A 13,690-nucleotide genomic window follows, 5' to 3' on the forward strand; every position below is an offset into this window, starting at 1 on the left:
CCATGCACTAGAGAGACTCTACACTAGCTTAACAGGAAGTTAGCCGTATCTCAAGCATCCAGAAAGAGTGGAAACACTCATTTTTGGAATGGGGACCATGGCAATCAGCAGAGATCACAGAAGCTCCACTGACATGTCCCAGTCCAGAAACGAGCTTTTCCACTAAGCCATCTCAGCTCATATGAGGTGATAGAGATTAAGTACAAGAGGACCTTCCCTGGAAAGGTAATAATACTTTTATAGATCATGTTGGAATGACTCCCAGCAGTGTCTGCCATTGCTTTCTGGAAGGCAACATCATGTAGCCTTCTACTCCACTGGTGATAGAGCAATATAATTTTTTAACTAGCGCACTCTGGGTCCCTAGGTCTACTTCTAGGGATATTGCCCGTCTGGAAACAGCCTGCCACTCAATCCAAACACTTATTTTAAAGGCAGCAATCTTTTTCTGGCTAAAGATTAAGTTCTACTCGGCTTCACCACTGGTGCTGTCTACTCATGATGATATGGGGAAAGATTCATGGGCAGAAAAGATGAGCCTCTCTGTTTCCAAGCTGGTTTATTCACAAGCATACCTCCTTATGAGGGGGTTTGATGGGGCTAAAGACGAGATCTCCAGGAGATTATTTGACTGCGATCTCCAGTCATCACTAGCTGTTGTTGAAGTGAGCCACTCAAATACAATATACAAAAGTATAATTACTACCCCGGGAAAGATATCTTTATATTTAACCTCTCTTACTTCATATGAGCTAAGATGGTTATTCACCCAGTGCAGGTTAAATTCACTCCAGTTGATGGAGGTGAAGGCGCGTTATAGAACCCATCCTAGGGTGAAAGCAGACTGCCCAGCTGGCTGCCCCAAAATTGAGGATATAACACATTTTCTAGCCGAATGCCCAATGTATGCGGAATTGAGGAAGCAATATCTTGAGCCTTTAATTCCTAGGTTTAACTATATGCCACCCAAAAAGGCAACTCAAATACTTCTGTTAGGCTCTGATAATTATATATCATTTAGGATTGCAAAGTTTGTACATCGGGCGCTGGAGGTGAGGAAGCTCCTGACTACCCTATAGGATCAAATTATATCCTGTCGATACCATATGTTGGTTAATATAGTTAACATAAATATGACAACCTGGCCGTCTGCGATGTTATTAATGTTACTAATGATTGTATTACTCTTTCAGCTGCAGTGAGTTGGCGGCTGGTGTGCAATTATTCTGTTTGTATGTGAATGGCCTACCTGGCTAATATGCAATAAAGTATTTATTTATCTTGTCTTCCCATGAGTCTTTCCCCATATCTTCATATGCTTATAAAACCAAGGGTGAGACCAGCTGGAACACTATCTTTAGCCAAAAGAAGATGGCTGCTTTTTGGACAAGCATTCCCACTGAATGTCAAGCTGTTTCTAATTGGACAATGGCCTTGGAGGTGGATCTAGGTGCCCCAAGTACTCTGGGTAAGAATTTGTGCTGAGTCGTGTTGACTCCAATGAGGTAATGTCTGCATGGGCCCAGGCAGATGCTCCATATAAAACCTGGGGGAGTAATTTACTTTTGTATAGCTCTATTAAGGGGGCTACCATCTTTCCACCTGGTCCTGCTGCAAAGCGAAGAGTAGCATTGCCAGTTGCATTAGCTATCAAGACTGTTGCTTTCAAATGATCGGACCAGGATCCTGAACCTTGAAATGTCACTCCTTGATATTTGTACTTATTGACCTGGTCAAGTAGGTGTCTATCTAGCTGCCATCGGTATTTCTTCATCCTAAGATTTTAGTTTTATCATAGTCAACAATACAATCAACAATAAGACCTGGATACAATAGCAGAGGTTTAAGGTATTTATGTAAAGGCAGGCTGAAACTGTCAGAACTGATGATGTTCAAGCATACAGAGGAACTTTTACAACCTCTGACCACACTTGAGGTGTGTTTGGACAACACAATAGTCAATGGTGGGTTAACAGCCAACTCCACAGTTGATTTTCTAGGGGGTATTCCCCACACGACATAATAATAATCAACTGTGAGTTGACTAGTAACAAACTGTGTGTTGACTAGCTCATCCCCTGCCCTCCCACCGAATAGAGGTTCTTTATGGGAGTGATCTTCATAGAGAGCCGCTGGCGCTCTATGAAGCATTTCCATCTGGAAAGTGGGGGTTGCCCAAAAAGGACCCCCTTGCCATGGACTGTGGAGGGCCACCAGTCCTTGGCGGGGTTTGTGTGTCTCTTTTGCACCCCTGATTTCCCACTCTTTTTTTTGTTATTAGCCCATTTGTTCAACAACAACGCGGGAAATTGTGTGTGTGTGTGTGTGTAAATAAATTCCTTACCTAAGACTTTGGGGGCCCTCATAGTCCTTGGCAAGGGGGTTGTTTTTGCCCCACCCCCATTTCCTGCTTTTTATTGTTTTTGAATACCATTACCGATGTGTGCAAATGGGAAGCCCCATTTACACACATGTGGAAAATTACAGGGAAGTACTGGTAAGGTCCCCAGTCCAGTTTTTGCACAAAAATAGGACCTGGAATATTAAAAAAAAGGAGAATGCATGATCCGACTGCAATTGCAATTGGAGCCAGGAAGGGGAGATGCTTGAGCATGCTGGCAAATGGCAATGGTGCCCTGCTGGCCAAGAGCGGCAGGGTTTCTGTTGCTCTTGCCTTACGACTCTGCAGGAACACAAAATAGTCAATGGTGCCCACCACACAACATGATAAGCAACGGTGGTTCAAATAGTCAACTTTGCACAGCGCTGATTATTTGCATTGGTTATTTCGACCAAATAACCAACCATTGTGTGAAAAAGTCCAGACAGACAATCAACCGTTGACTATTTAACCCATCATTGCTTATTTAACCCACGGTTGGTTATCATGTCATCCGAACCCTGTTTTTACCTTGTATCTGCTCAACAGAAAACTCCTACTGGAAAATACCATTTTGAGTTGGAAAGTTATCTCCTTGATTTAACATTTATTATATTAGGGAAAGTTTTCATAATGCCTACTTTCCAAGTAACACCTTGGGTAACACAATGTTCCAGTATTAGCAATATTGCCCAAGCATAAACCAATACTAGTGCTTGTTAGCACAATGGTAGAAGTGAGAAATTGTCGCTGCAATGCAAGCGGCATGGTGGTAAAAAACAAACCAATGCCCCTTTTTTGCTGCTGTGCTGTTGAATTTCGGCAGAAAATCTCTGCTTTTCCCATTGGGCAAGCAAGAGCTAGTTACATTGTGCTAGCATTAGTTTATGCTAGTCAGCATCGTTAACGGTACTGATGAGACACTATTGGATACGGTCCATAGAGCTGTTTATGTATTAAATTTTATTACACTTAAAGTTCAAGAACAACAGTGTTGTGGAAGAACGTCAGAACCTGATCAATGTATACAAGTTAAGCTGCTTATTCATCTCATACTGAGATGTCAAGAAGTGGTGCCTACAATCTTAAATAAGGTTCAATGAAGGCTGGCACATTTGAAGTTTGAATTATGTATTGCTCAGAATCTGTCTGTTATACTAACATTTATTTATTTATTTATTTATTTATTACATTTTTATACCGCCCAATAGCCGAAGCTCTCTGGGCGGTTCAACATAACAATCCTATGCATGTCTACACAGAAGTAAGTCCAATTGAACTCAGTAGGCTTACTCTGAGCTACATGGGCATCTCAGTATTAATCTGGCTCCCAAAACTAGGGAGGTTTTTATAAAAACCTAATGTCACTGAATGACCTGGTTTATACCTCTGGGTTCTTGTTGAGTCATTTGCGGATTGTTTCCCCCTGCACCCAGGTTTGGTTGACACGACAAGTTGTGCCTGGGTGAACGATTAGGCAAATGGCACCCGGCATGCACCATGGCTTGTTTAACCCATGGTGATCGTGCCAACTGGCCCAGTATGTGCACAGTGAGCTCTTGGGCAGGATTTCTTAAGGCCATGGACTGGCACTCCAGTGTACCATACAATTCTTTTCCCCTTTCTCTTTTCAGGGCACTCTGAAGCATTACTCTGAAGTTACTCTGGACCTTTTTTTTTTTTTACTTTTAAACACAGAATATACACACAGTCTTTATCTTGCACCATTGTACTACATAATCTTTGCTTAAACATTTCTGCCAGACAGGCTTCAGTAAATGTTGCCTTCCTACCAACTTTTTGCCAAGTCCTAATGAGGCAAGTACTACTTGACGTATTTCTAATACGAGGCAGTCAGACATCAGTTTGGAGAGATTAAAAGACACTGAACTCCAGCTGCATACAATAATTTGCTCTCCGCCAAATGTTTTCCATACTAAACTATTTTAGTCCAACGGAAAACTGGGGAAAAGAACTTAACAAGACCAAAATATTTCAGACCGCTCCCAAATTACCTTTTACCCACTACTCTCCACTCCATTCTAAACACTATCTAAACAAGTTTCTAGATTATTTGTTTTCTAGCAATGTTTACAGAGTAGGTAAAATAGTGATTGAGTGATTTGTCTAGGTTTACAAAAATCAAAAATAGGTTCATCAGTGAGTAAACACCAACCAAACCTTGTTAAGAACTAGTTTTAATCTACGAATAATATTATATAACTGATGGGGCAGTATCCAATGCTTATGCCATTGAAGTATCAGCAACCTCTAGTGCAATGTCAACAGTGTACGTTGGCCCAATGAGTTTCCCAGAAAACCTGTTGTGTTGGTGGTTGCTTATGCTACAGTGACATCAGTTGGTAAGTGGAGTGGCAGTGTTGGACACTGTCTTTGATAAGGAAGAATGGAACTTTTATTATAAAAATATTTAGTTTCTCTAGAATATAATTGCAATTAGTTGTAGTAGATTACTATAACATTGATTGTGACCAGAGGATTGCCAGGTGTGTGTGTGTGTTTTTACAAGTATCCTAGCAATCCATTGTGTGAAGACACAATTCAAGAAAGCAGAAGTTGTGTCCTTCAAAAAATTAAGTTTGTAGTTCTCATGGAGGTGCATATATACTCAGTACCTATTCATAATCCTTACTCAACTTGTCTACTATATCAGTAGTTCTTAATAAATTTCTAGAACAGAATTAGCTTTATAATTGAATAAATATATAAGATGTTAACTTGGTATAATTTATTTCAAGTGGAGAATCCGGCCTACTTAGGCATAGAAAACAGATGTTTTTAATCTTTAATACAATGAGTACTAAGCCAAATCAACATTTTGTAAACGTAGATCAGACTACATTTTTCAGTGTTTGACTAGTAATAGCAAAGCAGTTGAAGAATAAAAGGGGGAGTCATGACCACACACACAATGTCAGTGGGGAAAGGGAAGAACAAAGAGGAAATCAACTCAATGGTGGATAAATTGAAAAGTTGTTAGGAAGAGCAGAGGTGCTAACTATGAAAATGGAGATAGTTTACACAAGCTACCTCATAAAGTTAAAGACATTCCAATGGGAAAGCCAGGTGTGTCTAGTCCCTAATTCTCTCAGTAAACACTATAGCAAGGGCAGCTCATTCCAGTTATGGCACAATGAATGGGCTACTGTTCTACTGATTTTAGGCTCTGTGGTCTTCAGAGTCATCCAGCTGCCTTCCCTGAAGCTAAGCAAATTGAAAGGACAAAAAAACCTAGACACCTGGAAATTACCACAAGCAGCCTCCCTACTCTTTACAAAGGTTATTCAACAGTTTATTTTCAGCCTTCTTAGCACAGCCTTTATTATCCTTCACATACACACACACAAAAAACCATTTAATTTCTCTATCATTTATTTACTCTTTCCGAGCAGTCTATACTACTTGTTCTTTCGTGTTCCTCTTCTATTCACCCTTTTCAGTCATAGCCCATTTGCTCTAATAGAGCTATTAAACTCATGTATCATCAATCCTGCTGACTAAGAATAATTGCATGCAGAACAGGGTATTGCAAAGAGATGTGGAAAGATTTAATTGCGCATTTCCTTTCTTGTTGGCACCTTAGGTAAGTACCTGAATACATACAGAGCAACTCATTTTCAATGTGGATTTTAATTAGTTCCAATGCTTGATTGAAAAGCCACAAAAACTAAAGAAATTTCCCTCAATTCTTCTTTGATTTCATCATCCCCTTCCCCAGGGCCACAAGGGGAAAAGAAACACAAAATCAAAATTCTGTACCAAGTTTAACCAAATTCTGTACCAAGTAAAGCTTAATTATATTAAGAAAGCATGCTTATAAGATCTCTTGTTCTGCAGAATTTATTCTATTCCTGCTAACCAAGTGGAGAGACAAGAGACTATTACAATACATTGAAGCTCTGCTGTTAACTACTGGAAATCTTATTCAGGAACTTTTGAGATTTCCCCAGGCACGATCCACATATTTTCACATGTAACTTCCCAACTGTAAGTGTTAGAAGCTTGGTTTGTTACCTTTTAAAATGAGATATGAAATTTGTATACGGGAATCTGAATTGAGTGTTTTCAGTGCTTTTGTAGAATTGTAGCACAAACTTAGCCCAATTCTTGCCCTCCGCTGCAGTGCACATATCTGAGGTTTGTCCCTTCCATAAATTGTCATATCCTTATATACCCCAGAGTACTGAATGCCCCAAATATGTTCAGTCGGAGTTTTCATTAAAAGAAAGGGGAGAACCAAGCACATCTTAATTCTGTAATATCCTAAAAGTGACTTACTCAAGGTTATTTAACCTGTAGCACATATGCACAATTCAGACCAGACCAGCAGTCAAGAATGATAAAATAACTGCATGGTGACATCACTCTTTCCTTGTGTGTTAATTGCAGTTTGATCTAGCAAGCGTTGGCAGCCCACGCCGTCAGACAAGCCACAACTCCACCCCAAAAAGCAGTCATTATATGTGAGGCGATCGCATTCATGTACCATATCATTAGTGTTTTACTCACAACCTATATTGCCATTGCGAATCGGCTAGTTTACAGTTTTCTCCTCTAGCCAAGTCACAGACATAGCGTAGTCAGAATTGGTCACTTTAAATATCAAAAGCAATGCTGTCATTACAAATCTATCTACCTATGGACATGGAAGAAGAAAATATCCATGTCCTTTTCATGGACAATGCATTGTGGGCAGGTGGGAAGGGCTGATGGAAGAGAAGGAGAAGAAAGTTTATAGAAACTTTCAAAGTTATCTACAATACAAAAGTGTGTGTATTCAGCTTTTCAAGCCATGTGATGTTGCCAATAGTGATTTAGAACTACACATACAAAACTTTCATAGTTGGTACCATTAAATTTCTCTACAGGTCCACTTGAAAGTATTAAACAAAAATGGGACCAAGTTGGAATGGAGAAAGGGAAGAACTTGTGGTACTGTGAGATAATATTTTAATAACTAAACCAAATCTAAATACAATTAAAAGGTGCTTGGTAGTCTTTAAAAACAACAACCTAAACATTTTATGCAATAGATCTCAGATAATAAAATTCTTTACCAGTTGCAAGCCTTTTAAGAAATCTAGACCTACACCTTAAAGATTCACCTTCCTAGCATGTACTGATATCAGAGCAGACATAAACTACATGAAAGGAAGAGTTGGACAATGTTGACAAACTGCTCCAAAGTTTGGCCAAAACAAGTTGTGTTAGAAGTAAGTGTTAGTACTGGATTTAAATAAAAATTACTACTGCTAAAAGTTATTTCCCATTTTATGACTGTGGAAAAGTTTCTTTGTAGGCACAACAGTATTTCTTCCAGTCAGAAAGCTGTCTCTACCTCACAGCTCAGTATTAAGTCATTCTTTCGTATGAATCATTACATGATGCTTTTAACATGCTTTAGAATCTTCAGCTTTTTTGCCTAATGAAAATTCTTATGTGCACAAACTCTAAACCAACAGCCTGATTAAACCTCTGTGATCTAATACAATAATTGTGGGACAGATGCTTAGACAAAATGTCTGTGCAATCCTGTGCACCTTCACTCAAAAATAAGACATACACTGTGTTCAATGGGGCTTACTCCAAAGTGTGCATAGGACTGAGAGTCTTAGTTAAGTCACCCTACGTGCATGAAGTTTATTTTTCTTCAATTTAAGTCTAGTAATGTTTAGAACAAAGGTGTTCAAGCACAGGTGTACATGAAGGATAAGTTCTACACATGTTGCTCTTTTGATTCTGAATTTTAAAGGAATAGAAAAAAAACACCAGAGAGTATACTGGATTGAACCAAGCCACTTACTGAAGCCCAGTAAGTTTTCTGAAGTCCTCCTAAACGTATCACTCTACTTAATGTGAAGTTGCATACTTATTTCCTCAAGAGTGCTAGCTTCGCATTTGATCTCTACAAGGGTCAGATTGCACCCCAAGAGGATTAACAGCCAAACATGTTTCAAAACAAGAATGCTTCCTCTCCTAACCGTCACATCAAGAAGATAGATTTGTAGAAGTTGTTACCTTAATACTTTGCCAACTGCCTGTAGAACCATTTTGCAGCTTAATCCAGTTTTGGAAGTTTGAGAAAGTACAGGTCTTTCGCCGCTGAGGTTACAATGATCCCCAACCATGTTAGAGAGAGAGAGAAAGAGAGAACGTGAGGGGAAAAGGGGGGGAAATTGGGAAGTGCCAGTACAGACTCGCGTCGCTTTACCAGATCTCTCTTCTTCCCTCCTCAAAAAACTAGTCCAACCACATTCACAGAGTTTACACAGCTTACTTCACTCTAAACCTCCCTCCCTCCTTCCCTCAGCCAATGAGGGAGTAGCAAAGGAAACACACACACACACACACACACACACACAAACCTCGACTGGAAAAGACAAACAGCTGCTCCTTTCTACAAACCCTAAGTAAAAGCCAAGCTTGAGGAGCCAATGCCAATAAGGAAGCATTTGAATTGGCCTTTTCAGACTGGCGCCGGCTGAGCAACAGGACAAGAGAAGTAGTGTGGGGGGATAAGCAAGCTTCTTTCAAGCACCCTGTTTGCAGAACAGTGTTACGGAGATACTACATGAACAGAGGAGAAGAGGCAGCTCTTTTACACTTAAATCCCCTGTGATCTGTGGAGTATTTAAAAAAAACAGGGCAGAACACACATCCAGCAAACTTTCACTTTGTACACATGCATGTCACCAAGCAGGATATTAACTCAATGAAGATTGCAGCTTTAGTTAAGTATTTCCATTCACTAAGTCAAATACTATAATGGATAACCAATATTGTCAAGAGGTATGACAAAGCAGGCAATAGTGTTGTCATAATGATCACGGCAAGAACGTCAGCCAAAATCCATTGTAAATATTCCCCTTCAAGTCTATCTATACTAATAATACAGATGTGACCAGAATCAATTTATGGGCACAAACTCTCTCACACAATCTCCGCCCCATCCCTAAATCAGCTACTCTATATGGAATCATCCTTCATGACTGAGAAAACCAATCAGATAATGAAATTAACAACTAAGCTAAATAAATCCAATTTAACTTATAAATACTTCGCTTTTTAGAATCATGCCCACCTCACATTCATCCAGAAGCTGCAGTACTATCCCAAACGCTACATGCCAAATTTCATGGCCTTCACCCTTTCTTAAAACATTAATAATGCTGGAAAAAGTGGTACCTCATAGATATCTGATTTAACTAATCAGGGTATATAAGGGGGCAAGATAGTAATCTACATGTATCAGTACAAACCAAACAGCACATGGCTTCCTCAAATATTGTGGCTCCATTTGTACTAGTACTTAATTGGTTTACCACTGGAACCAATATTAGAAATGTGCCTTTGTATTCCAGCACCACCACCACTAGCCTTAGGCTAAGTGAATACTTGGTTACCATTAGTTAGTTACCTCAATTTCAAGCATGCCAGGGAATCAGCAATGGAGCAAGGCTGGGGATGGTTTTGGAAACTGCCAGTTTTCCTCAAATAGGAGTAGATGTGTAGCACTTTTCTCACTCTTATTCAGAGCAGCACAATATTGGCTCAGTTCAGACAACACAATAACCACCCGGTGGTTTTAGTATCAACCATGAGTTGAATGGGCAACTGTTGGTAGTTGTGTCGTTGGTTGGACAAAAACCACCCCACAGTTGACTTTTTCGTCAAAAAAAACACCAGAGAAACACAACCGGCTGAAGAGTTGACTAGTCGCACAACTGGTGGTTATTGTGTTGTCTGAACTGAGCCAGTGGAGTGTTTTGACCTGTTGAGTTGACTATTTTACCTGGCTACATTGTTCCCAAGCAAGAGCAGCCAAAACCGACCTGGCACAACTTGCAGAGGCTGCTGGGATAGCACCTGGAGGACTGAGGGAGGAGGGAGGGTAGGGAGAGGGGCGGCGGCTGTGTCAATCAAATGCTGGGTTGACTATTAATCCACTCAACGCCAGCTCCAACCACCCTCAGTTGTATAGGAACATGTTGTGTGGGGAGTTGACTACTCCCCCCACCATTGACTGAAGTGTTATCTGAACACAGCCATTAAGTAGTGACATTATAACTTTTATTTTTGCAGTGCAATACAAGTTGCAAAAAAGCAATGGTACTGAGAATACTTGCCTAGAGAAGTAATCAGTGGTGAAGCAAACATGGGCAGTCTAAGATTTGAGAAATGTGTAGCGCAAATCTAGTGCTTCCAAAGGGGGCAAACTGGTTAAAAAGAAATAGTGTTTAAGTGCGCAGACAGAAGATTTTTCCAAGTATATGGCACCTCCTAATGTTCTTAATATAAATATGATATAGGGATGTTCTATGTCATTCATTTTCAAATGATGCCAAGGAGGCAACCCCAGTTGTGTGATTTGTCTAACAACGTTATACGGCAATGTGCTGAACAGAAAGTGACAGAAGCGTCATTTTCCATTTCAAGTCTTATGCTCATCTGTCCTCATGACAATCAAGCACCACAATGCCATAAAGAGTGATTTCATACACTGAGTGCATTTACAGAAAGGTGCCATTTTCAAGCCAGTAGCAATACCAAACTGTCTTTAAGTCTAAAGCAGGAAGGCACCAAAATAGTCAACCAACTTTTCTGGAAAATTAAACTGCACACTTCAAAAGACATCCTTTCTCTCCAGTGTCCATGTTATTCTAGGGAAGTGTGTCCTTGTTTTAAATTTTGGCTATTATGATGATGATGATCCTCTGGGCTCACACGCATGTCACACTTCAATGCATCGTTTGTGGGTTGTTGATTAAAAGCATGATGTGCAGGTGCACAGCAAATCATGGCCTAAATAACCCATAATTTGCAGTTACGTGCAAACCAGGTCAATAAATGAACATTCTCAAGAAAAATGAGTGTTACAAGCTCAGAGTGAAAACTACCAATTTGCTTCAATAGCATGAGTGCTACCAAAGATAAACAATACATGAATTCAGAGAAATCATCTCATGCACACATGACGGAAGGCTTTCTATGCAGCTTAGAGGCACTGCTATACCAAACAGCAAGAGCTTTGTTTAAATTCCTTCCCATCAATAATAATGACCCATTCAACACTAAGTGTATTTACTGGGAAATATTAATATGAACAGCACTTTGAGAGTTTACAAAACCACTTTATTACAAACTGTTGCTCAATTAGCTATTTATTTGCCTCTTTCGGTGGTCATAAAAATGAAGTATTCAGTAGGCACCAGAGAGAATATTAATATCAGGAGGCTTGGGGAAAAACATTTTAAAACAACAACACTCTACCTCAAGAATTAAAAGAGGGCAGAGTTCAGTTTTCTGATTAGAAATATAGGTAAACATACAGGAGACAAACAAAAGTTTGCAGTGTTTTAGTATAAAAGCCATTTACCTTAAGTTACAGCTTATCATACTACATCCCAGCCTAACATAAAGAAATGCCTCAATATTGCTAATTTCTGCTTTTGCTACAGACCAACAGGTATGCTAAATATTTTAGAGAGAATGACCCAGATCGCACAATCAAAACAGCCACTGTGGCTTAAACAAGGCATGGTAGCTTGTTGTGAGCTGCATCACATGCTAGGCACAATTTGCATAACTTGACAACAGCCCATGGGTTATTTGATTGTTGTTAAACCCTCCACCAAGTCACGCCACCTGGGTTCGGACAACACAATAAGCTATGGCTGGTGGTGTTGATGCAAATTGCACCTGGCACACACTGTGGGTCACAACAAACCACAAGGGCTTGTTTTGATTATCCAAGCTGGCCCAGTGTTTTGAAACTGCTAAAAAGAACATTCTTACTTAAACTTGTAATAGGGGATCTCACTTTAAAAAATAGCTGCAGGCTTCAGCTTGCAGCAAGCAAAAGGTGAAAACATTTCATACAGAATTACTGGGAAGATTGTCTGCCCTGTCAAAAGACTGAAGTAATATTCTATTATACACATTCTTTCGCAATTAGTTTCCCCCTATTTAGTATTTTTGGATACATTTCTCTCACTAATATATTCCAGTTCACATTTTGATTTTGCAAGTGCATATTTGTTAAATTCATGTCAAAATGCAAACTAAACGAAATTCTTACCCATCCCATGTCACAATTCAGGAGGCCTTGCCACCTGTTTCCATCTGATCAGCTCTCAAGGTTACGTATGGTCCAGCATCCCAACACAGATCCATTTTTCTTCTATTTAAATAACTCAAGGCTATGGCGTGTGTGTGTGCGCGTTGGCGTGGGGGGGGGGGGAGTCCACCATTCTGAATACGCTATCTCTACTCAGCAGTTAAATAACACGGGTGTGGGTGGGTGGGTGTTGTGTTGTGAGAACAGTCCCAGAGTCAAAACAGCAGCCAGAGGGAGCCAGTGAGACAGATAAGAAGCCAGAGGCAGATAAGGATAGAATCCAAAGAAAGCAGCCAGGGAACAAAAGAAAGTCATCCCCCCTTCTCTCTCTCTCTCTCTCTCTCTCTCACACACACACACACACACAGAGAGAGAGAGAGAAAAGGGGGCATTCTCTCAGCTTTCTGTGATGGCCATGCCCTCACAGCAATTTGTGTTGGCACCCAGGACCAGGATGCTTTTTCAAAATGTCAAATGTTCTAATGGGCCCCCAAAAGTTGCCTACCCCTTGCTAAAGTACTCAAAGGTAAACAAGTTGTGTGATGGTTATTTTTTTACCACCTAGAACAACATTTAACACATGATTATTGGTGTAATTTTAATTCAAGATTATTTTTTAAAATACTTTTCAGCTTCACTTTTGAATTTGAACATACACTGCTCTACCAAAAATGGTAACCCAAAGCACTGAAATCAGTTTTTCCAGAACCCTAAGCGAGGAGGAGCTGAGGAGCCTTATGACAAAGGTGAAAGAAGAAAGTGCAAAAGCCGGGTTGCAGTTAAACCTCAAAAAAACCAAGATTATGGCAACCAGCTTGATTGATAACTGGCAAATAGAGGGAGAAAACGTGGAGGCAGTGACAGACTTTGTATTTCTGGGCGCAAAGATTACTGCAGACGCTAACTGCAGCCAGGAAATCAGAAGACATTTCCTTCTTGGGAGGAGAGCAATGACAAATCTTGATAAAATAGTTAAGAGCAGAGACACCACATTGACAACAAAGGTCCGCATAGTTAAAGCAATGGTATTCCCCATAGTAACCTATGGCTGCGAGAGCTGCACCATAAGGAAAAACTGAGCGAAGGAAGATAGATGCTTTTGAACTGTGGTGTTGGAGGAAAATTCTGAGAGTGCCTTGGACTGCAAGAAGATCAAACCAGTCCATACTCCA

At 40.1% G+C, this 13,690-nt stretch overlaps 1 protein-coding gene across 4 annotated transcripts in view; it reads right to left on the reverse strand.

Moving 5' to 3' along the window:
• The window catches only part of MOB2 (MOB kinase activator 2), a 147,091-nt gene that overhangs the window by 42,519 nt on the left and 90,882 nt on the right, over window positions 1-13,690 (reverse strand). The window contains exon 2 of one of the 4 annotated variants that reach the window (XM_063117113.1): window positions 8,420-8,503. The exons of 2 other annotated variants lie outside the window; for them this stretch is intronic. In XM_063117113.1, the coding sequence (XP_062973183.1) occupies window positions 8,420-8,503 (84 nt within the window). Of the gene's footprint in view, window positions 1-8,419; window positions 8,654-13,690 lie in introns of those variants that run through there. One more of the 4 variants, XM_063117112.1, reaches the window with a different exon arrangement.

The sequence above is a fragment of the Elgaria multicarinata genome, chromosome 2 (genome assembly GCF_023053635.1).
Source record: "Elgaria multicarinata webbii isolate HBS135686 ecotype San Diego chromosome 2, rElgMul1.1.pri, whole genome shotgun sequence".
Taxonomy (NCBI): Eukaryota; Metazoa; Chordata; class Lepidosauria; order Squamata; family Anguidae; genus Elgaria; species Elgaria multicarinata.